The 24,461-nt window shown below is 29.3% G+C and overlaps 5 protein-coding genes and 2 long non-coding RNA genes across 7 annotated transcripts; 2 read left to right on the top strand and 5 right to left on the bottom strand.

Moving 5' to 3' along the window:
* The first annotated feature begins 2,257 nt into the window (after window positions 1-2,257).
* Window positions 2,258-3,462, top strand: LOC107073254 (uncharacterized). Its single transcript, XR_001476707.2, has 4 exons — window positions 2,258-2,434; window positions 2,524-2,677; window positions 2,839-3,059; window positions 3,181-3,462. It is a non-coding gene; the product is annotated as an uncharacterized LOC107073254 (long non-coding RNA).
* Window positions 3,463-4,507: 1,045 nt separating this feature from the next.
* Window positions 4,508-6,494, bottom strand: LOC149032847 (uncharacterized). Its single transcript, XR_016176310.1, has 3 exons — window positions 6,348-6,494; window positions 6,107-6,260; window positions 4,508-4,788 (listed from the first exon to the last, which is right to left on the bottom strand). It is a non-coding gene; the product is annotated as an uncharacterized LOC149032847 (long non-coding RNA).
* Window positions 6,495-6,944: 450 nt separating this feature from the next.
* On the bottom strand, window positions 6,945-9,560 carry LOC107073247 (heat shock protein 70 A2). The gene has a single exon (XM_015333810.2). It carries the CDS (start codon window positions 9,168-9,170, stop codon window positions 7,248-7,250), a length of 1,923 nt encoding a protein of 640 aa, XP_015189296.1. The 5' UTR covers window positions 9,171-9,560; the 3' UTR covers window positions 6,945-7,247.
* A 2,039-nt stretch (window positions 9,561-11,599) lies between these two features.
* alphaSnap (Alpha-soluble NSF attachment protein) lies at window positions 11,600-13,897 on the bottom strand. The gene is made up of 5 exons (XM_015333812.2): window positions 13,654-13,897; window positions 12,923-13,119; window positions 12,534-12,799; window positions 12,259-12,432; window positions 11,600-12,155 (listed from the first exon to the last, which is right to left on the bottom strand). The coding sequence occupies exons 1-5, from the start codon at window positions 13,740-13,742 to the stop codon at window positions 12,006-12,008; spliced, it is 876 nt and encodes a 291-aa protein (XP_015189298.1). The 5' UTR covers window positions 13,743-13,897; the 3' UTR covers window positions 11,600-12,005.
* A 471-nt stretch (window positions 13,898-14,368) lies between these two features.
* Window positions 14,369-18,974, bottom strand: Coq9 (ubiquinone biosynthesis protein COQ9, mitochondrial). Its single transcript, XM_015333813.2, has 6 exons — window positions 18,798-18,974; window positions 18,420-18,478; window positions 15,638-15,838; window positions 15,200-15,543; window positions 14,900-15,127; window positions 14,369-14,813 (listed from the first exon to the last, which is right to left on the bottom strand). Exons 2-6 carry the CDS (start codon window positions 18,466-18,468, stop codon window positions 14,778-14,780), a joined length of 858 nt encoding a protein of 285 aa, XP_015189299.2. The 5' UTR covers window positions 18,469-18,478; window positions 18,798-18,974; the 3' UTR covers window positions 14,369-14,777.
* LOC107073248 (glomulin) lies at window positions 15,924-18,413 on the bottom strand. The gene has a single exon (XM_015333811.2). It carries the CDS (start codon window positions 17,790-17,792, stop codon window positions 15,987-15,989), a length of 1,806 nt encoding a protein of 601 aa, XP_015189297.2. The 5' UTR covers window positions 17,793-18,413; the 3' UTR covers window positions 15,924-15,986.
* Window positions 18,975-19,411: 437 nt separating the features above from the next.
* On the top strand, window positions 19,412-24,422 carry LOC107073253 (uncharacterized). Its single transcript, XM_015333815.2, is given in 6 exon segments — window positions 19,412-19,592; window positions 19,722-20,834; window positions 20,905-21,107; window positions 21,183-21,311; window positions 21,450-23,479; window positions 23,481-24,422. Coding segments are annotated over 6 exon segments (3,846 nt in total). The 5' UTR covers window positions 19,412-19,570; the 3' UTR covers window positions 23,830-24,422.
* The last annotated feature ends 39 nt before the right edge of the window (window positions 24,423-24,461 follow it).

Below are 24,461 nucleotides of genomic sequence, written 5' to 3'. Positions count from 1 at the left end.
CAATTTAAGCAAACTTTCCTTTACTTTTCTTTCCATATAAACTCATTTATTCTAATAAAATTCAAATAAAACTACAAACAAAAGTTGTACTTATATATATATATATATTCAAATTATTGATACAAGAAAGAAGGAACAAAAAAACACACACAAAGTATTTAAGATCGAAGCATATCCCTACTGTAAATAATACATATCCGTATATAATTCTTTTAGTTAAACTATTTATTATAATATTTAATAATCTATATATACGCTATATGTACTGCTGGAACTTTTATAAAGGGCGCGTATTTTAAAAGCCGATAAATAAAACAAAGAGATCGTTGAAATAATGTGACGAACAAAAAGAAAAATGAGAAGGAAAGTTCGATCGTCGAATATTTAAAATAATATTTATAATATTTAAAACACACACACACACACACACACATATATATATACAAATAAATATTACAAAATAGAAACTTTTATATATAATAACATCGTTCAAGTTGAAATGAAGCAATTATATTTCCTATACACGCATATGCTCATATACTTTTTTTAAGTGCATATTATTATAAATTATATTCATTGTTTGCATAATATTAATAATAATAATAATAATAATAATAATAATAATAATAATAATAATGAGAAAAAAGAAAAAGAAAGGAAATTGGTAGGCAAAGTTTTCTCAATGCTTTGTTTATTACACTTGAGCAAAATAAACATAATCACCTATCAATTTTCCAACCTGTGCATAGTGTAAACTATCTAATATATAAATTGAAAGTAATTGCAATATTCACGTGAATAATATTTTATGAATAAAAAGTAATCACGTTTTACTACTCAGTATTATTATCAGCAAATACTCATAAAATACTTAAAACATATGTAGAATTGTTTTAAACATTAACATACCTATTACCCTACTTATAATATTCAATAATTTTGATATTATGTTTAAATAAATAAAAATTTCACCAGCAAAGTCATTAGTGCACAGGATAGATCAAGTAATTAATTAATAAAGATAAAAATAATAAAATCAGAGCGTTATAATTTTAAATTCTATTCATTAGGTGAACTATTCTCGTTCTGCGCATGCGCAATCTTCGCTAAATCATATGATTGACAAGTGGAAGGTGCATACAACGTGTACTCCGTACCTTTAAACAACAATAGACATTTCTTTTGATAAATTAACAATTATTTTAATACTTTTATGCATTTGAAATGCGATTGATATACTAGTGGACAATTATAGTTACAGTTGCCTTTGATATGTAAGTGATGTGTCAACGCATGTAAGTAATCATTAGTCACGTTTTTAGGTTATATTTGCAGTTTATTTTATTTAGTCAATATAATTTCAGTTGTGCAGTATACAAGTGCCAAGGATTCTTTACTAATATTAGATAAGGTAAAAGATAAACTTTACAATATTGTATTTGATAAAAACAAACTTTATATATTACTTTTACAAAATAATTCTTCATAACATTAATAAACTGATTCTTTCAACAGAGGAGTTTAATAATTTGACTGGGAGTGTCTACACATTATTTTCAACAATAATAAGAAGAATCCATCCATATCACAACCATGAAAGATTTTTAAAGACACTGCACGTATTATAATTGCACTGGGAGAAAACCATATGCAGTAATATTTAATCAAAAGGAATGAATCCTTGTTTTTTCCAAATTAAGAAGACAAATGGCAAGTACATTCTGATGTGCATTTTACAATATGTACTAAATTTATTACTGTTCACCTTACAGGGAGTTTAAAAGCATTATTGGGAATCAACAAAGACCAGAAAATTTATATATATTATTATGAACTTATGTCTTCTTTGATGACATTCACTGTAAATTATTATGCAAAAATGATGCAGGTGCACTAAGAAAAATAATCTAGAACATAATATGTCCTGAGGTAAAAATAACAATCTTTATTAAGGGAGAAGATAATATTATAATACAGGTAGAATACATTTATTTTTATCATATAAAAGACAATTTATATATTCCATTAATTTTTTATCATATAATTTAAATATATCCTGGAGGACATCTGTAATTTATTACCGACAGGTACCCAATGTAACGTCATCTAGCAATAGTAACTGTTACTTTATTTTACCGACAGGTAAAATATGTATCGCCATCTAGCAGTAGTAACTGTTACTTCATTTACCGACAGGTAAATATATGTGTCGCCATCTAGCAGTAGTAACTGTTACTTCATTTACCGACAGGTAAATATGTGTGCCGTTATCTAGTGATAGTAAAAGTTTCTTTATTTACCGACAGGTACAATATGTGTCGCCATCTAAGCGAAAGATTACATCACTAACACATAATTTCACTTGGACAAAATCAACATGGCTACCTGTCAATGTATTTTGAATGCTGCAAATCCAGCCTGCGTGCAGTGTAAGGTATTTAATTTAAAACATTCTCAGTGATGCAATAATCAAGTGAGTCATATTTTCTATTTGTATTAATTAGCTTCATTTTCTTTTTTTAGTGATCAACAATTCTGAATGAAAATAGTTCAATTGGATGAATAACTATGGGACAGTGTTATGTCATAACCTAAGAAAAATAATTTTCTAAATAAAATCCAAGGATTCAGATGCATTCAAGACGTTCTCTTTATCAAATTATTATAACAAATAATAGTAAGTAAAGTGTATATACAAAATACTTTTATACAAAATTCTACTAACTATTTATATATATATGAATTATTTGATTTTTAAACTCTATGTATTATCTACACTTTTTCTTTTTTCCAACTTATTTTGGTACATATATGAACTACTTTTAAAAATATTTTTAGATAAGTATGAAGCTCTACATTTTAAATTCCAACCAAAAAGAAGGAGAGTCTGTTACATCATGGGATCAATGGATATATTTTTCATTTTCTTACGACTGACGATAAGAAGATTTTCATTGATTTGATGGTCTTCCTTAAAAGAGTTTCATTCTACAATATTATGCGAATAGAATGCAGCTGCAGTGACAACGAATAATCAAGACGAGAGTCTAGTTGGAAAAGTACGTACTATTTATTACGTAAAATGTATACTAAACATTTTACATAAATTTATTTAATAAACTTATTTCTATATAATACTTTAATGTCTTGCATATATATTATTCTATATTACTGTTACAGGTACACGTCATATTATTGAAGCAGACTGAAAATATAGTCGATTCCCATCATATCTGAGAACTTACAAAAGTTTCCTGGTACTAAAAAGACAACCAGAAGACATCCAATGGATTTTTAACACACATCAGCAACTTGAAAACAACGTACTACGTTCTGTATTTAAATTTTTATATAAATTACAATTTATCAATGTTATAAATAAACTGTACATTACAGAATTGTAAAAAAAACCCTCTGTAAGAGATTAAAATGAATAAAATATACTTGAATGAAATGAAAAAATTTGTAAAGATTATTTCTATCTTGTAAAACCAATTCCTTAACAAAAAATCTCAACATTTATAAAAAAAAAATTGCAGAGTTTTAACATCTAAAGGTAAGTAATATCTTATTAATTTTTATCAATTCTGTACCTTAAATACTAGTTTTAAGACACGTCTTATAACAACGGTTCGGTGGCTCAGTGCTAGGGTCTCCGATTCGCAACAGCGGTAACCCGGGTTCGAATCCCGGCAGTCGTGAAAAATAAAATTTATTTTATTTTAAATAAATTTTATTCGGCGTGACGTCACGACGACGGAGAGTGATATATATCTATCACTCATATAAAATTTTAAAGTCCCGCATCAATTTGGTACTTTAAATACAAGTTTTAGGACACGATTTACAAGAACTGTTCGTGGCTCGCTGCTAGAGTCTCGGATTCGTATCCGCGGATCACGGGTTCGAATCCCGGCAGTCGAGAAAAATAAAATTTATTTTATTTAAATTTTCCGCGTGATGACGTCACGATGACGTAGTAAGGGTATGTGGTTTTCTTAAAGGGGTGTTAATAAATCAGAAGAGGGGTTGTGGCCAAGAAACTTTAGCCACGCCCCTTCTTACTTTTTCGAAAAATATTAACTCGTGCCACTTCCTCGTATATCATGTTCTCCTGTTACAAATTCAGATTTTCGACAAAATTTCGAAAATTTTCTTGAAAATTTGAATTTTTAACAGGATCACATGATGTGCAAGGAGGTATCCGGTTTTCATGCCACTTCCTCGGGTATCATGTTCTCCTGTTACAAAATTAATTTTTCGACAAAATTTCAAAAATTTTCTCGAAAATCTAAATTTGTAACAGGATCACATGATGTGCAAGGAGGTATCCGGTTTTCATGCCACTTCCTCGGGTATCATGTTCTCCTGTTACAAAATTAATTTTTCGACAAAATTTCGAAAATTTTCTCAAAAATCTGAATTTTTAACAGGATCACATAATGTACCAGGAGGTGGCATGGTTCAGGAATAGGTTTTACAGGGTAGAAATAATTTTAACTAAGTATTTAATTTATTTTAATGATATTTTATTCATTTTAATTCTCTTACAGAGTATATTTTTTACAATTCTTTAATGTACATTTCATTTGTAAGATAGATAGATTACAATTTATATAAAAATGTAACTGTAAAACGTAGTACGTTGGTTTTTGAGCCACTGATGTGTGTTAAAAATCCATTGGATGTCTTCTGGTTGTCTTTTTAGTACCAGGAAACTTCTGTAAGTCCTCAGATATGATGGGAATCGAATATATTTTCAGTCTGCTCCAATAATATGACTTGTAACTGTAACAGCAATAAAGAATATTACATGTAAAACATAAAAGTATTATATATGACGCTATTTTCTCCTAAAACCGCGTCAGTCACCGATGACTGACTGTATTTTCTCCTAAAACCGCGTCAGTCACCGATGACTGACAGTATTTTCTCCTAAAACCGCGTCAGTCACCGATGACTGACGGTATTTTCTCCTAAAACCGCGTCAGTCACCGATGACTGACGGTATTTTCTCCGAAAACCGCGTCAGTCACCGATGACTGACGCTATTTTCTCCTAAAACCGCGTCAGTCACCGATGACTGACGCTATTTTCTCCTAAAACCGCGTCAGTCACCGATGACTGACGGTATTTTCTCCGAAAACCGCGTCAGTCACCGATGACTGACGGTATTTTCTCCGAAAACCGCGTCAGTCACCGATGACTGACGGTATTTTCTCCGAAAACCGCGTCAGTCACCGATGACTGACGGTATTTTCTCCTAAAACCGCGTCAGTCACCGATGACTGACGCTATTTTCTCCTAAAACCGCGTCAGTCACCGATGACTGACGCTATTTTCTCCTAAAACCGCGTCAGTCACCGATGACTGACGCTATTTTCTCCTAAAACCGCGTCAGTCACCGATGACTGACTGTATTTTCTCCTAAAACCGCGTCAGTCACCGATGACTGACTGTATTTTCTCCTAAAACCGCGTCAGTCACCGATGACTGACAGTATTTTCTCCTAAAACCGCGTCAGTCACCGATGACTGACGGTATTTTCTCCTAAAACCGCGTCAGTCACCGATGACTGACGGTATTTTCTCCGAAAACCGCGTCAGTCACCGATGACTGACGCTATTTTCTCCTAAAACCGCGTCAGTCACCGATGACTGACGCTATTTTCTCCTAAAACCGCGTCAGTCACCGATGACTGACGGTATTTTCTCCGAAAACCGCGTCAGTCACCGATGACTGACGGTATTTTCTCCTAAAACCGCGTCAGTCACCGATGACTGACGCTATTTTCTCCTAAAACCGCGTCAGTCACCGATGACTGACGCTATTTTCTCCTAAAACCGCGTCAGTCACCGATGACTGACGCTATTTTCTCCTAAAACCGCGTCAGTCACCGATGACTGACGCTTTTTTCTCCTAAAACCGCGTCAGTCACCGATGACTGACGCTATTTTCTCCTTAAACCGCGTCAGTCACCGATGACTGACGCTATTTTCCCTTAAACTTTGTCAGTCATCGGTGACTGACGCGGTTTAAGGAGAAAATAGCGTCAGTTGTTAGTAGAATTTTGTATAAAAGTATTTTGTATAAACACTTTACTTACTATTATTTGTTATAATAATTTGATAAAGAGAACGTCTTGAATGCATCTGAATCCTCGGATTTTATTTAGAAAATTATTTTTCTTAGGTTATGACATAACACTGTTCCATAGTTATTCATCCAATTGAACTATTTTCATTCAGAATTGTTGATCACTAAAAAAAAAATGAAACTAATTAATACAAATAAAAAATATGACTCACTTGATTATTGCATCACTGAGAATGTTTTAAATTAAATACCTTACACTGCACGCAGGCTGGATTTGCAGCATTCAAAATACATTGACAGGTAGCCATGTTGATTTTGTCCAAGTGAAATTAAGTGTTAGTGATGTAATCTTTCGCTTAGATGGCGACACATATTGTACCTGTCGGTAAATAAAAAAACTGTTACTATCACTAGATAACGGCACACATATTTACCTGTCGGTAAATGAAGTAACAGTTACTACTGCTAGATGGCGACACATATATTTACCTGTCGGTAAATGAAGTAACAGTTACTACTGTTAGATGGCGATACATATTTTACCTGTCGGTAAAATAAAGTAACAGCTCCTATTGCTAGATGACGTTACAGTTTGTACCTGTCGGTAATAAATTACAGATGTCCTCCAGGATATATTTAAATTATATGATAAAAAATTAATGCAAAGTAAATTAATTTTTATATGATAAAAGTGAATGAGAACTGGTTTATTCGTATGTATTTGCTATTTGTTTTCCTAATTTGTGATAACTTTAAGGAGACGGTGCCATCGTTTCTTGATGAAAATATTTATTAGGAAGAAAGAGAGGATTTTTTGTGTAGATTTTTCTTAACGATAACACGCAATATTTAAATAAATAAAATTAGATGATTTATTATAAAAATCATAGGATATACATGATATAAGTAAATCTCTCGTTTGAAAGTCTTTCTTAATACTCTCCTTTTTCTTAATAGGTAAATTAATAAATTAAATTAAATACTATTTTGTTATGCACATACGTAATAGAAACTTAACAAAATATTACAGAACAGTCAAGTTATAAAACAGTATTAAAAGAAACGTATATCGATCAGGTACAGAAATAAAAAAAATGAAACATAGTTACATTTGTTTAAAAATATGAAATAATTCGTATGTCCTATTGAACTTAATCTACTTCTTCTACGGTAGGTCCAGAGTTATTGTAGTTTTGTTGTCTGTATTGGCCACCGCAATCCTGTTGGGGTCCACCTGCTCCGCCCTGATGAATTTTCATCATGATTGGTGAGCATTGCTTCTGCACTTCCTCCAATTTGTGCTTATATTCTTCGGTTTCAGCAAGGGTATTATTATCCAACCAACGAAGAGTATCGTCGCATATATTTTTCACTTGATTTTTGTCAGAATCGGTCAATTTGGATCCGCTGTCCTCGACCGCTTGTTTAACTGAGAAGACATAACTCTCTAATTGATTTCTTACAGAAACCTTTTCTCTCTGTTCCTTGTCTTGTTCTTTGTAACGTTCTGCTTCTGCCAACATTCTGTCAATTTCCTCTCTACTCAAGCGGCCCTTGTCGTTGGTTATTTTGATGTTATTACTACGGCCACTGGCAGTATCCTTGGCAGTAACGTGAAGTATTCCATTGGCGTCCATATCGAAGGTAACTTCGATCTTGGGTATACCACGTGGTGCAGGTGCAATACCACTCAATTCGAATCTGCCAAGTAAATTGTTATCCTTGGTCATAGCTCGTTCACCCTCATAAACTTGAATCGATACTCCTGGTTGATTATCGGAGTAAGTGGTGAATGTTTGCGTCTGTTTGCATGGTATACGAGCGTTACGTTCAATGATGTTAGTCATGACACCACCAGCAGTTTCAATACCAAGAGACAACGGAGCAACGTCGACCAAAAGTACATCCTGTAGGGTGGAACTGTTGGAACCTTCTCCAGTAAGTATAGCAGCCTGTACTGCAGCTCCATAAGCTACTGCTTCGTCAGGATTGATGGAAAGATTCAATTGTTTGCCACAGAAGAAATTCTGTAACATATTTTGGATCTTCGGAATACGTGTTGAACCACCAACCAGAACAACGTCGTGTATCGATCGTTTATCGAATTTCGCATCGGCGAGTGCCTTTTCTACGGGTTCCAAGGTAGATCTGAAGAGATCGGAGCAAAGTTCTTCGAATCGAGCACGAGAGATTTTCGTATAGAAATCGATACCCTCGTAAAGAGCATCGATCTCTATTGTTGCTTCCGTACTCGAAGATAGAGTTCTCTTAGCCCGTTCAGCAGCCGTTCGAAGTCTTCGCAATGATCTGGGATTATTTTTCATGTTCTTTTTATATTTCCTTTCAAATTCTTTGCAGAAATGATCAACCAATCTTGAGTCAAAATCTTCACCACCCAAATGTGTATCACCCGCTGTGGATTTTACCTCAAAGAGCGAACCCTCGTCAATGGTTAAAATAGAAACATCAAAGGTACCACCTCCCAGATCAAAGATCAATACGTTTCTCTCTCCTTTGAGATTCTTATCCAAGCCATAAGCAAGTGCAGCGGCTGTAGGTTCGTTTATAATTCTGAGTACATTTAAACCAGCTATAGCACCAGCGTCTTTGGTTGCTTGACGCTGTGAATCGTTGAAATAAGCTGGTACCGTGATGACAGCATCTCGTACAGTTTGTCCAAGGTAAGCTTCTGCAGTTTCTTTCATCTTTATCAATACCATAGAACTGATTTCTTCTGGATTGAACCTCTTGTTCTCACCACGATATTCAACTTGGATTTTAGGCTTTCCTCCATCGTTCACCACTTTGAACGGCCAATGTTTAATATCGTTTTGGATCTTTGGATCGTCGTATTTACGGCCAATCAACCGTTTTGCATCGAAAACGGTATTGGCCGGATTCATTGCAACTTGGTTCTTTGCAGCATCGCCGATCAAACGTTCAGTTTCTGTAAATGCAACGTAACTTGGTGTTGTTCTGTTACCTTGGTCGTTAGCAATGATTTCGACCTTTCCTTGTTGCCAAACTCCTACACAGGAGTAAGTTGTTCCCAAATCAATACCAATTGCAGGCATCTTGGATGTTATTCTGATGATATTCTCTTCTTCTAGTTTACTTGTCAAATTCACTGTTGTTGTTGAATTCAATTAAACTTTCTTCGATAGACTTTGGTTTAAATAGCTTTAGAGCGCTTCCTTTTACTCTCTGAGTACTTTCTCGTTTCGCTTTTGAATTGTGACTGGCTCGACTAGTCGCAGCCGCAAGTATTTATATTCCATCCCTACTCTCTCGACTGAACCAGAAACTTCTCGAGCCTATTCGTGAATCGATACCTGTACGTCGCATTAAATTCTCTCGAACCGTCTAGAATATTTTTAAATGATAATGTTTCTAAGCTTAATTCTATGCTTTTATTTACTTCATTTACTTTCTTTTTAATATTTTGTTGAAAATACAAGTAAATTTGTTCGAATTCTACAAGAATTTTCTGGTTTGTCAGTAATAACTTGGGATATTTTTAAATATAGTCGCACAGTCATAATCAACAAGCGTAGTTTCGAGATGTTTCGAAATGTTATTATAGATTAGAAGAAAATATATATATATATATATATACATATAAGCTAACGATCAAATTTGTACAAATTAGAATTATATTCAAAATCTTAACTATATTTACAATAATGTTCAATTATTAATAACTGAATTATACAGTATTGCGCAATGTTAGTAAATACTACATCTATAAACAACGTTAGATTGATCGAACATTCGAGCACGTTCTATTTTTCTCTAATAGAAATTTCTAGAAACAATTAATTATTTATTATTGTATTCTTATACTTTTTTCATTGTTTCAATTTATTAATCATTTTTTTTTATATACTTTTCCTCTCCATTATATTATCAAAATATTCAACAATTATTCAATATGATATATAAATTGTAATTTTTGCATAAAGCTAGGAATATTGACAAACATACAGGAAATTAAATAAAAAAGATCAAGGAATTTAAAAGGTAAGAATAAATTCTACAAATTTATTCGTAATGTTGATTTATTAATATATGTGGAGATTTATCACTTTTATACATATACATATGTGCGTATGTATATATATTTATATTTTTTTTCTTTTTTTAATTTTTACACCCTCGAAATTACTAGAACGATGTATTCTATTTTGTACACATAAATGACCCATAAATTAATATTTAATTAATCTAATTGAAGGATAAAAAACAATAAAATTAAACATCTTTATACTCCTGACGATTTAAAAAGTATTGCTTTCTTTGAAATTTTCACGAAAAGGTTTTTTACCTCCATTTTTAGGCCAAGTTCGTACATACTAAAAAACTGCACTTTCCAGTCCTTAAAATTATGTGAAATTATTACCTGGCCTGCATATACAAAACGTAGTCATAGTTTTTTAATTATCCATGTTGATATATTTTAAAGTATATCAATTGTCATTTAAAAAGCATACAAATCTCCATCTTAATTTACGCACAATTCATTGAATTACCTACTGTGTAATATTGCATCATATCCTGCACTGTAACGATACATTATTTTTTATACAAACATCTTACTTTTCTTTTATTTATTCTTGTATTTACTTTAAATGAGAATAAAGTTATTATTTATATCGGTTTATGATTTTGTTTCTTTTACATATAAGAATTCTAGGGTCTTAAAAATTCGAATAAAAATATGATATCGTTTCGTATATTTACTATAAAATAATAAAAGAAATAGATAAACAAAAAATGAATATCATGTACTTATCGATTAAAATATATTGAATTAATTTCTAAATGAGAGATATTTCGTTCGTTTGTCAGTTAGCTAACGCGTTTACTTCTATCCTTAATTTTTCTCATTATTAATATTGATAACAATGGAGTTACATTTTACAAAAAAGGTTCAATTAACATAATTAATTATAATTATTAAATAATAAAAAAGATAATTATGTTAACAAAATGTACACAAAGATTGGTGGAACAATGAATATTAACATAACATATCGTGTCTCCTATTTTAAAACACTGGCAGTGTAAGGATAACGACTGACCAAAATTTAACTTCATTCACCATTCCACTCTACGCGATATACACAAAGAAAAAATATATAAATTATATTACAAGACATATATTTAATATGTTTTAATATATATATATATATATATATATATATTTAAGTGCTAATATGTAATAAATAATATTATTAAATGATAACACTCTGTCTAGTTAAAAAAATATAACCGCGACCGAGTATATATTCTAAAACTCGTTAACAATGAGATACTTCATTTCTCTAATTTGCGAATATTAAAATGAAACATATATGATAATAAATTTACGAAAAGTTCGAATATGTAAGGGGTTTGTACTATTTGGACAAAAAGTTTCATGCTGGAAACAAGTGCCAACTATTTAACTATATTAGCACAAGTGTGTGAATATCTTACTTCAAAGAAGCTGTATTTTACCAAATTTTCTTATTAATGTTTTTTTTTTTTTTATCAATACTTATAACATTATACTATGCCTACATATAAGGCGATGCTATAACTGTATGTATTATATATGAATATGGAAAATAGCCTGTAAAGTTTGATATAGAATTTAAAGCATTCTAAATTTCTGTGATTCTATATTGATGCATTTTTGGGAATTTTTTTTTATCTTTTTTCTTTTTTTTTTTTTCTTTAAGTATTGGATTATACAGCAAACTTATTATGTTAGCTAGAATCGCAAGGGAATAATATGATATTCGGGTATAAAAACGAACCTACTTGATGAATACCACCGAAAGCAGGATATAGTTTAGGAAAGAATACATATAGATTTGGAGCATTAATATCATTGACATAATATAATGTAAATGAACAATAACTGATCAGCGTAAATCAGGGTTATCATTGACTTGCTTCTTTATGCGTAATAATATTGTAGTGTACCACTGATCCAACCGTGAAATTGAATCATATTCTTTCACAGCTTCTGTAAACCCTTCTAAATTTTGCTCCTCGAGGTGTTCTATCAATGTCTATGATAATAGAAGAATAATAAAAGAAAAATCTTTGTTTAGTATAAATGTTAAACAAAAAAAATAAAAAAAGAATTATATATAATATTATAAAGTTTAATACCTTAATTAATTTATACTCCCTAGAGTCTTGGAATGCTGGATATTGCTCTTGATAGCGTTCAATCGCATGTTGTGCATTTAATACATCAACGCACAAATGACATAATGCAGCTCGGAAGAAGTATTCCTTTGCACTGTACTTTAGTAATGAACTTTCTAAAGATGCAGAAGCAACCTGTGAACATTTTTTTTGTTTTATATCCAAATCCTATATTTGACAATTTTTTTTCATGACTTATCTTATAATACTACTACATTATTTTACAATTTTTATACCTGTTCATATATTTGAATTGCTTTTTCATAATTTTCTAGCTGAGCCGCGTATTGTGCAACTTTCAACAAACATTTATTAGCAGAAGAATTGCTTTCCTCGCCACGAAAGTAATCCGCTGCTTGTTCGTAATGATGAACAGCACGTTCTAAATCAACAGCCTCGCTCTCATACATTTCTGCTATACTTTGATGATGTTTAGCTGCCATCGTAAATCTTCCCATATCGGTATAAATTTCAATAGATTTGAGCAAGCAACTGATGGCCTCTAAAAACAAATATATATATACATATTCTTACTTCTACATTGATGCTTGATTTACATTTATTTTCTAATCTAATACGATGACAAAATAATAATTATATATAGATGCTATTGTTATAGCTTTACCATTAACGTCTGATTTTTTAAAGCAATTAGATGCATCAACATAACAATTAGCTGCATCATGACGACTGCCAGCTTTAGCATGTAAGTCTGCAGCATCGTAAAATGCACTTCCAGCAGCGCTCCACTTTTTGGCCATTTTGAACATATTTGCAGCACGTTGATAACATTCTACCGCTTCTTCCAATTTAGTTGATCCCCTGTATAATACATCAAGTGTTAATATAAATAAACATTTTATACTTTTATACAAATAAGGTGGTTACATACTCGACGAACTATAAAACATCATGAATAGTAAATAAATACAACTAATGATAATGAAAGAAAAATGGTAATAAAACTACCAAATTAAAAAAAATAATAATTAACATTGTTTAATATATTAGTCATAATTAATTCTCGTATCATGTGATTCATGGCTTTGTTCATTTTTATTTCAACATTACATTACTGTAAAGAAAATTGACATATTAGTGTGCACATATATATATATATATATATACACAGTAATATACGAAGCGACATGCGTACCTCAGACAGGATAGAAAATGATTCAGTAAAAGATATAAGGAAACGTTAAGACAATAAGAATAAAATAATATAGAATAAAATAGTATAAATAAAATGAATTGTTCTACATAAACGATACGATAATATGCATTAAATAATAAAAAGTCGGATTTATATTCTTCTAGTTGGACGAGTTCAAGTAAATCAATGTGTTAACATACCCGAAAAAAGAACTGAAAAAACCTTTCGATGCTAATTTCTTCTCAGCTTCGGCTAATAACTGCTTAGCTTTTTGCTCGTTGTCAGCCATTCTCTTAAAAATCGTATTTAACTATTTACTTTAATAAATAGCTGATCATTAATTTCAAGTTGAAATGCACTTTCCACAAAGAGACGTCACTAAACTCAATTATAAGAACGTAATAGTAAATCGACTGCCATTCGCAACAGAGTAGCCAACTGTTACAGTGATGCCAAGACGTGGGATTTTTCTCACGCATGCGCACTAACTAACATTCAGTAACGTATATACTTCACTCATATATGGGGTATCGTTAGACCCTAGTGACAATTGAAATGTGGTAGAAATTACAGGAAGAAGACATTTTTAAAAGAAATAACATATTTACACTACAATTCAATATATTATATAACATTACACGACTCACCTTCACTTTAACGAAAAATGCGAGAAACGACTGAGAAGAGCCCTTTATGCGTACTTACTCTTGCACATAGATACGTCCATGGAAACGACCGTCGTCGAGCTGTGATGTCGCATGCGCATGCGCATGAAGGCTCCCACGTGGGACAAAATAACACGTCCTGTCATCACTGCACATGCACTAACCTCCTCTATAATGTTCCTAGCATATCAAAAGTTCAATTATTAATTAAATATAAACAGGTTGATTAATAATATTATTATTTACATAATAAAATTTTAAAATATATATTATATATAACACATACAATATTTTCACTCTCTTTTTGTTTTTTATAATTATTACATAACCTTGTTTTTTAACTTCATTTATTTGTTTTTTAAATATCAGCATACATATAGATTAATTAATTTAAATGCTACAGAGATAAAATCTTCAAATGATAATCAGAGTGCAAATTTTGAACAACCTGTTATACAGCAGTTTTTCATAAAATGTATTTATAAAACTGTACAAAAATTGTTTACAACCTAAAAGAAGCGATGATATAATAATAAGATTTTGTGTAGGTGTAAAGTAATTCATTTATATATTACAAGCTTCCGGTAATACTTTTAACAAATATTATAATTACATTTATCTACAAATACTAGACAGCATTTTGAATTTATTCCTATACTTTATCTGTGCCAATTCAGTCCAAGTATATTGCGTGCCTAAAAGATTAAATGATAATCTTTGGTTTCTCTTTTCGATAATTCAATATTAAGATTATACAATCTTATAGAAGAAAATAACTTACAGTAATTATAGTAGCGTTAGCTATTTCTTTTGCTTGTTTCAAAGTTTGTTCCGGGTGCTGTAAATCCGATGTTGCGGATATTATTCTCTGTAATTGACTAGCATCTTCCATTCGTCTTTTCAAAAAACTCCACGTTTGTTTATGATCTTCGCTGTTATCTTGAAGCATGTACAATTCTGTTGATTTATAAATACCTGCTAATACTACTCTTTTAGTATACCAATTGATCTAAGAATAAAAAAAGAATTAAAAATATCATTTTAATTAATTACTTGATCGCATATTAATATGTAAACCTACATCAACGGATCTATCACCAGCGTAATAACAAATATCATCGACCAATGTAACTAAATTTGCTAATGCTGTTGGAACATTTGGTGGAAGTGTCATAAGTGCTATTGCTTGTGGCCAATTTTTTTTATAAGGAATTATCATTCTAAGCCTGGTTTCTACCGCAAAGTAGATTGGTTCTGATCTATCCTCTAGTTTTATAACAGGACCTGTTTGAATCGTTCCATATTTTTCTTTCAGAATATTATTCAATTCACTATTGCAGGTGGAATAGAAATGTGCAACTAATTCAGCACCGCCATTTGGAAACATTCCATGAATTATGCCAGGATAACCAATTGATTCAGCACCTTTGATAGATTTGATGTTCAGCTTTTAATTACATATTGGATCATTTAACTTAAAAACATTAATATTTAAATAATATGAAATATTAATAATTACCAGCACTGATAGCTTGCCTGCTCCATCCTAATTCTGGTACAAAGTTCATGGATGCTGTAAGGATTTTTGTCTTCGTTTTCTTCTCATATTCTTCTTCAGTTTCCTTATTCGATGACTCATTTTGTTCTTCTTTCTGATGATCTGTAGTATTATTGGACCGATATCTTGATAAAACTCTTGAATTCAAGAGACTTCTAAGTCCTATATCAAAATGGTACATTTTACTGTTTACATTGAATTATACATTTTTATATATCATACACAATGAAAGCAATGGAAGACACAATTAAATGTTAACATTATTTTATATTCTTATATAATAACACATACATATATAAATTATTATAGCTTATGAGATACTATTTCTAGGATTTATCGCAATACACTCATCAATTCTAATTAAAAGGCTTTCCATTACATCAAGACCGCATAAAATTTGATGTGATATTTGTAATTTTTGTTCAACTGGCATAGCCGGTAAGTTTTGGTTACCAACAGTTAATATCACATTAGTTCCTTCTATTTCATTTGAAATATGAAATTTATTATTTTTGACTTCTTCTAAATCTTTTATTTTAGTTCTCCAATGCGCTTTGCTTAGATCTATCCCTTGTCTTAAAGGTTTCAAGAAATTCTTTTCAAGCGTATTTATCATATCCCAAATACCAGTTTCATTGGATCGATCTCTGATAATTAAAAATCTTAAAAGATTTAATCCAGCTATTATTTCATCTGATATCTCTATCAAATCAGTTGCACTACCATGAGCCAAGTTACAAGCATGTTTCAATAAAGATTCTAAATTGTTTCCAAAGAAATATGTACATCTAGGCGTTGTTTGTAAACTTTCAATGATCGATGTTTTAACTAAACCAGTTACCAAGCCAAGAACGCCAGAATGATGTGATCTATAATACAAATGTAAAATGATGGAATATCTTGCTTCCATATTAAATGCATACAAAATATATTTTTCAAAAATTGATGATGCTCTTTTCCTTTCCTCGTAGCTTTCACAATATACCATTACTTTAACAATTTTTTCCAATAAATGGGTATAAATTTCTAATTCTAATGCATTTGAACCGACAGACATTTTTTTTAAACGTTTCAAAAGAACTTCTATAAATATAAAAGCTTTTTTTATTAACTTAATATGATGTCTATCAACTAGGTAACCAACAAGAAATATGCCAGATTCAAAGATATAATACGGATGATAAACTTGTGGAAGTTTTACCCAGAATTTTTCTTCTATTAGGAGATAGAAATAAAAATTAGCGTACGCAAAAGTTGGTACAATTTCTTCCGATTCCAAGACTTTAAATTTTTCTACTTGTCTATTTACACTTGGTTTTACTTCCTCCGAATCATTTTTAAGTAATGTTTCTATATTTTGTACTATGCGATCTTTCATGAAATGTAAAAAATACATTGGATCTTTATTAAATTTAAATATAAGCATTATTATTTCATTACGTATAAATTCTACTTGATTTCCCCATTTTGGCTCTTCACATAAATAACAAAACGGACTTCCTAATAAAGAAATTAAGAAAGCTGTAATGTAATTTTCAAATATAATATTTTGATGAGTCATTTCATTTGGATTCCATTCTTTGACTATTGATTGTATAAACGAAACGACATGGATATATATGTTGATAATTCTATTCTGAATCAAGTCTTGTTCCTCGTTACTATAATTATCATTTTTTTCTGAATTGTTGTAAATTGGTATAGGTAAATCTTTTATATATGCTTGTATTGTACTAACGCACCATTCAATGACTTTAGACTTATCATTTATTTTATTGAAACAAATTCTAATTGGTTTCAACAGTGTTAAAAATTTCATATCATCTTCTAAGTATTCAATTTGTTCTAAAAATAGCAATATACTATCACGTGGATTACATTTTTCTGCTGTTTCATCAAGTATAAATACGCAACTTTGAAACAATTCCTTTTGATTAATAGCAACTTCAGTGGTTAAATAATCGGATAAAATGGGTATAACATCCCAAGCGATATCTTCAATAATATTACTGTAAAGTTCAAATAAACGCAAAACATCATCTGCATCATTTTTTGACAAAGATTTTTTTAAAGCAGTCATAAATGTTTCAATAGCTCCGTCCTCGATGTTCGACATTTTTTTAGGTTACTTGATACAATAATAACACTTGACGTTTCAATTTGTCGTATACACATACACATATAAATACAAATTTGCATAGATTAAATTATTTTTATTGATTATTATTATTATTATTATTATTTTGTTTCAATTAAAAAAAATAAAATAAAATAAATTCGGTTAAATTAAACGTCTAAGAGACACGTATAACGGTTCCAGATGAAATTTGCGAGATAGTATAAGATATAAATACATATATATATATATATATATATATATGTATATATGTTTTTCTCTCTCACTTCTTCTTATTCTGTCTCTTTTACTTCCTCCTACTCTTTTTCTTGATGTTAAAATAAAACCATTAAGAAAAAATATTCTACAAAGATAATAAAGTAATGACAAAAAAGATAATTCAATGCAAATTAATTAACATTTTTTACTTAAAATCATTACTAAAACATAATATAAATTGTAACAACGTTAAATTGATGATACAACTTTTCAATGATTGATGAATAATTAATCATCATTAATGATATATTTAAGTATAAAAGGTATTAATTTTTGTAAATAATTATATATAAATCATATGGTATTTAATTTTATTCTTTTGAAAGTATTAAGATTAAAATTGCTCACCATTCACTGCTATTGTCCGTCCTGGTAAAATGAAGTTGTATACAGCCATATTAGAGATACTGAAATATCATATTAAATCATAATAAATTTGGATTTTTATATATTTATTGTTTTTTTTTTTTCGGTAGTAAGGTAATAATAAAAACAAAGATTAATCATATATTAAAATGAATGGGAAAAATTTGTAATAATTTGATTGAAATGAACAATATTGCGATTTTTATCACATGAACAATATACATATATATGTATATATATTATTGATGTATATATACATATATACATTGTATTTTAATAGAATGAATTAATTATAAACTATTTTTAAATGTCATTTACGTAAACCGTCGAACAAATTAAAATTAATAAAATAAATCTTACTTTGAATTTCTGCTAAGATATCAACAAAATGTTTCTTTTAATAAATTTCTATTTGTAAAATTGTTAATATATATATTTTAAATTTAAATATAAACATTATATAATTATTAAAGGATAAATTTACTCAATATTTCGTTATTGTAAAATATAGAAACATACAAATGTGCAAGAGCCATTTTTCTTACTATTTATTCTTTCAAGGTAGAAAATTTGGGAATATGATAGTTATTTTATATTTGTCGTTGGTCACTAAATTGACTATATTAAATAACATAATTATTATCTTTCTATTAAATGTCATTAATGTTTTGTTAAACAATAATTAAAATACAATTATTAAATATAATAAAAAGAAATGAAAATTTTGATGAATTTTTCTATTTTCATGAAAACAAGTCTAATGTCGTATCAATTTAGATCATTCTCATGAACATTATTTATAAGAATCTCTATTAATTATATTTATATAAATATGAAATTCAAATTAATGTTATTATTTATATCATAGCAAGGAAAAAAAAAAACAGTAAACATATTTTTTTTATTTCATAAAACAAAGAAAACGTTTGGTTTTTTTTTGTTTTCTAGCTTTTAAGTTTTCTAGGGATATTTACATTCGAAAAGTAACACGTTCTTTTTAGCATGCGTTTTTTATGATTATTGTATTTTATTCGAGTTTATCATCCTACTTTTCTGTGCATCTTATGAGGAAATGAACAATAAGGACTTTTGGACATTTGTTTATAATAAATCTTTTGTAAAATTTAAATAACATGGAGGATAATTTGTCTAGTTGTAAGTCAGATTTATTTTCAATAATATAACCTTAAAATATATTTTCATTCTTTGTCACTAAGTATATTTTATGTAATTCTTTTTTCCTTTATCTCATTTCATATTTATAAACAAAATACGTTTTCTTAGGTTATAATTTCAGTGAGGAAGACAACGACAGTGAATTGGAATCAAGATTATATGCAAACATCTATTACGTCCCAGCGGAAACGAAGGAGAAAGAAACGAAAGAAAAACCTAAGGAACATAAGGAAAGTAAAGAAATGGAAAGCAAATACGATACCCTTGATAAAACAGAAAAAATGAAGTTACAAAATGCTGAGTATTGCCAAAAAAAGAGAAAAGCTGAGATTGATTCTGATTCGGATGAATCTATATTAGAATTACCTGTTCCTCCTAAACCCCAGCCACCTGTTATTAACTTAAATGATTCTGATGAAGAGAACGTAGCGATTGGTAAGAAGAAAATGAAGAAAAAAAGAAAGAAAAAAACGTCTTCTAATCATTCAGATTTATGTACGAGTAATTTGAAAGATAAAGTGAAAAAAACATCATCCAAATCGCAATCTCAATTAATATCTTTAAACGACTCAGAAATTTCAATCGAGACAGAGGACATTGTTTTAAATTGTACAGAAGTATCTAAAGGTGCTTCTAATATTAATGAAATTAGAGAAATGAAAAAAAGTGCTCAGAAGAAACAAGATTTAACAGAGGAAGTAAATTCAAATAAAGTTAATAATAAAAAAAATAAGTCTGGAAAGAAAACTGTTGATTCGAACAATGAACAACATTTGGGTAATAAAAGCAATAAAAGCAATGTAGATAAAGACTTTGTTAAAGAACAAAATAATACATTTATATCCTCGCGTTCTACAAAAAATATACAAAATGATACAACCACAACTAATTTAGCAAATACAAGTATAGATTTTACGGAAGATATATTGCTTGATGATGAATTTATTATGTCGGAGAATATATTAAATCGAAATAATAAAAGACAATTGGAAAATGAAAATGTAGAAATTATTGGCAATGTTAAACGAAAAAAAGGTAGTGACAAATTTTCTAAAAATCAAGGAAGTACAAGCAGTACTACTAATAAGGAGCAAGAGAATAAAAATAAATCTGATAACAATTCCTTCTTTCAACCTATGTCTAAAAAGTTAAAAGATTTTTATGATAATACTCGTGGTCAAGAGAACTTTGATGTTAAAGAAATACAAAAAAAAATGCCCAGTAAGTAATAATTTAAAAAATTTTGCTTATTTTATCTTTAATAACGTTGTTGTTATTATATAAATTGTAGAAGATCCACGACTATGGGCTATTTTAGATGATGATTTGTTATTAAAACCCAAGAATTTAAGATGGAAATTGAGATGTACTTACTGCCATCAAAGTGGTCATTTAAGATCTCATTGCAAAGAAGTAAAAAAATCAACTATATGTTATATATGTGGTCTTGACGGTCATAAAGGATCACGGTGTAAACATAGATTTTGTCTCACGGTAAAAAAATATTGTTTAAGATTGTATTTTTAATGTGTTATTTACAATAAAATTCATATTAAACATTGATTTTAGTGCGGTAGAAAACAAGACACATTCAGACCAACTTGCGAAACCTGCAGAACGCTTTATTGTAAAATGTGTTCTGCAGTAGGTCATGTGCATACCGATTGTCCAGATCTTTGGAGAAGATATCATCAAACGGTAATACATTAAATCATATTTGTTATTTATCTATAACGTATTTATATGTTATATGACTCTTTTACGTACATAACAAAGTTTTGTATGAAAGATAATTTAAATAATCGTAAATTAAAATAAATAATAATGACATTTCAGACAACTACAGGTCAAATAAGTATTCCTTTCAACACATTTGGCGTGATGAAGCCTGCCAATCGTCTATTTTGCTGTAACTGTACAAAACAAGGTCATGATTCGTCTACATGTAAAGACTATAGATGGTCGCAACATTTTCCTACACCGTCGTTTGTATCAAATTATACAGATGGTCCAACTTATGCCGATGACATAAGTAAGGTAAATAACACTAACACGATGAACGTAATCAGTGAAAAGTCTAATAAAGACATCATTACTAATGTCCATCTCTCGGACAATCTTTTACCATTTCCTAAAGAATTAATAAAAAAGAAAATTAGCCAAAAGAAGGCATTTACAGAAAATATGTGGGAAGAAAATAATAATATTGCTTTTATCATATATGAGTATGGTTATTTTCATACGATAGAAAATGACGGAATGGAAATAAAATATACTATAACCACAAGAAAAGGTTTCAATACATACAACATAATGGAATGTAAAGTTGTTCCATATTTTGTAGAAAAGTTGCAAAATCTATTTATGTTTCATGTGAAAATATATAAAATAATAAATTCAAGTAATGAAATAGTTTTGCGCGTCAGAACATTTGCTCATTTAATAAATGATTTGTGCAGACTTATTTTATATTGGCTGAGTCTTGATGATGATGAAAAGAATTACGTAATGTTTATGGATTTACCATTACGACGAATAGATTTGATCAATTTTTTGGAATCAAAAATAAGTAAATTACGAAAAGAAACGGGTGATGCTGTTGGACTATATAATACCATAAATTTGATGAAAAATGAATTATATAACACAAGAAATGAAAATAAATGTGAACATTTGATGACTCGTTTACAAGTGACACAGACAAAATTACTTTCGATATTGAATAATCATCCTGATTTAGAGACAGTTCTTGAAGAAATTTACGAATTATTAAAATTTTTAAAACGCTTAACAGGTATGGATGTACCTCTTCAGGCATATCTTCAAATTCTAACAGCTTATAATTTTGTATTTGTACCTCACACTCCACCAAAATCTTTTATAAATAAGTATGGTAAATATTCAAGTCCAAAGGCAAATAGAAATACACGTAAGGGTAATGCTAAGACTAATTCTTCCGAAAGAAAAATTCCATTTTGGTCAGATTTAAACATGCACAATCAAATGAACCAACCATTTGTTAACATCTTACCAAATAATCCTGATTACCAAACAAGTCAAGGATGTAATAGTAATAATCTAACAGTTTGTAATCCTGTTCAAGATGAACCAAATGATAAAACAAATATGAATGATTTTATACATTTAGATAATTCAGCAACAACATATAGTCACATGATATATAATGACTCAATTGAAAATACTAACAGAATGGAGGGGAATAATATCCCTCAGAATTACAGAAATTCAGAAAATAATTACGTGCCAGAACCGACTGTAGTTCCAAATATATGTTACAACGATAATAATGCTTCAGATAGAAATACAATTGATTATAATTTGCCATCTACGTCGTACGATTTATATCCAAAAGATAACACTACTGATAAATATACTAATATTACCGTTAATATGTCAAATAAAAATGAAGCTAACGAAACTTCTGGCAATCGTGAATTAAATATGAATAATTCGAAAATTGACGATTATCAAAATAATGATAAATGTACAAATATCGTTGTTAGTGTATCTAATAAGGATCAAATTCTTCGTACGGGTAATAATATTGAAAATGAGAAAGAACACAAAAAAAATAATAAATATACTAATATTACTGTTAGTATATCTAATAAAGATCAGATTCCTAATGCTACCTGTTCATCATCAAATGTAAATAATTTTACAAATGATATCAGTCAAAGTACTGAAGTTAATTATCCAGAAAATAATCAATTGAACGATGAAAATAACTTAGTGTGCATAGAGATAAATAAAAATGCACAGAATCAAATAGAAACAAAGTCTTCAAGAGAAGACATCAAAAATAAGAATAAAGTCAGAAGAGCTAATAAAGCTAATAAAAAAAGGAAAGAATAAGGAAAAAGCAAAGCATGATGTTACAACTAGAAAGGACAAAGGGACACTTAACAGATTAAAAAAATTGAACGTTATTATTCAGCGAGAATTAAGTAAGTGCGTATCAAATAATCCTAACCATTGGCAAATATTTGTGAATAAGATTGAAAGGATGGTCAGAAAGTGTCAAGTATCACATATTACAAAAGCTTTAAACGTTTCGAAAGAAAAAATTAAAGAAAACTTTTCAGTAAGAAAGAGTATTTGTATGCTTCAAAGAATCGTAAATATGGAGATTCTACATAAGCAAGAAGTAAACAATTTGTACAATGGATTTGATAATGCTTCGAATCAAATGTAAAAATATGCTATTAGCATAATAATATTAATATATTTCATGTTAATAATAAGTTGAATAATTTTCAACAAAGAAATATAAATATTATTCATGAAATGAAATATCATTTCATCTATGAATGAATGAAATGATAAGGTTAATTTTAATTGAGTTTCTTAACTGTATAAAGTGCATAGAGATATTTGCATATCAATTATACAGAATTTAACGAAATTAATTATATTTTAATTATGTTTAAATTTACATTTATATAACACACAAATTAAAATACGATTTTAGTTTTGTATTTTAAACATAATTTAAAATAATAATTTTCTTCAACAATGTATCTTTATATATCTTTCTAAAGATATATATAATAAATAAATATATAGATATTTGACATTGTTGTAAGAATTTATTCAATTGGCACAAGAATAATATTCATTGAATACTGTGTTATGTTAATTTTCAACAAAATATTTTTTTGAATATTAATAAAGAAAAAAGGGATACTTTATATTATTTTCAACTTAAATGATAAAATTGAAATAAACCATATTCTCTACTACAAAACGTGTGTACGAATAAATAATTGTTATCTGAGTAAATAAAAATTCAAATATATAATTGGATCGATTATTTTAAAAGTGGTG

This window comes from Polistes dominula, unplaced genomic scaffold, assembly GCF_049000335.1.
Source record: "Polistes dominula isolate Pdom_NZ unplaced genomic scaffold, Pdom_raw_medaka contig_26, whole genome shotgun sequence".
Lineage (NCBI taxonomy): Eukaryota > Metazoa > Arthropoda > Insecta > Hymenoptera > Vespidae > Polistes > Polistes dominula.
The sequence above is the reverse complement of the archived record's forward strand: the minus strand, read 5'-3'. Positions and strand labels throughout refer to the sequence as shown.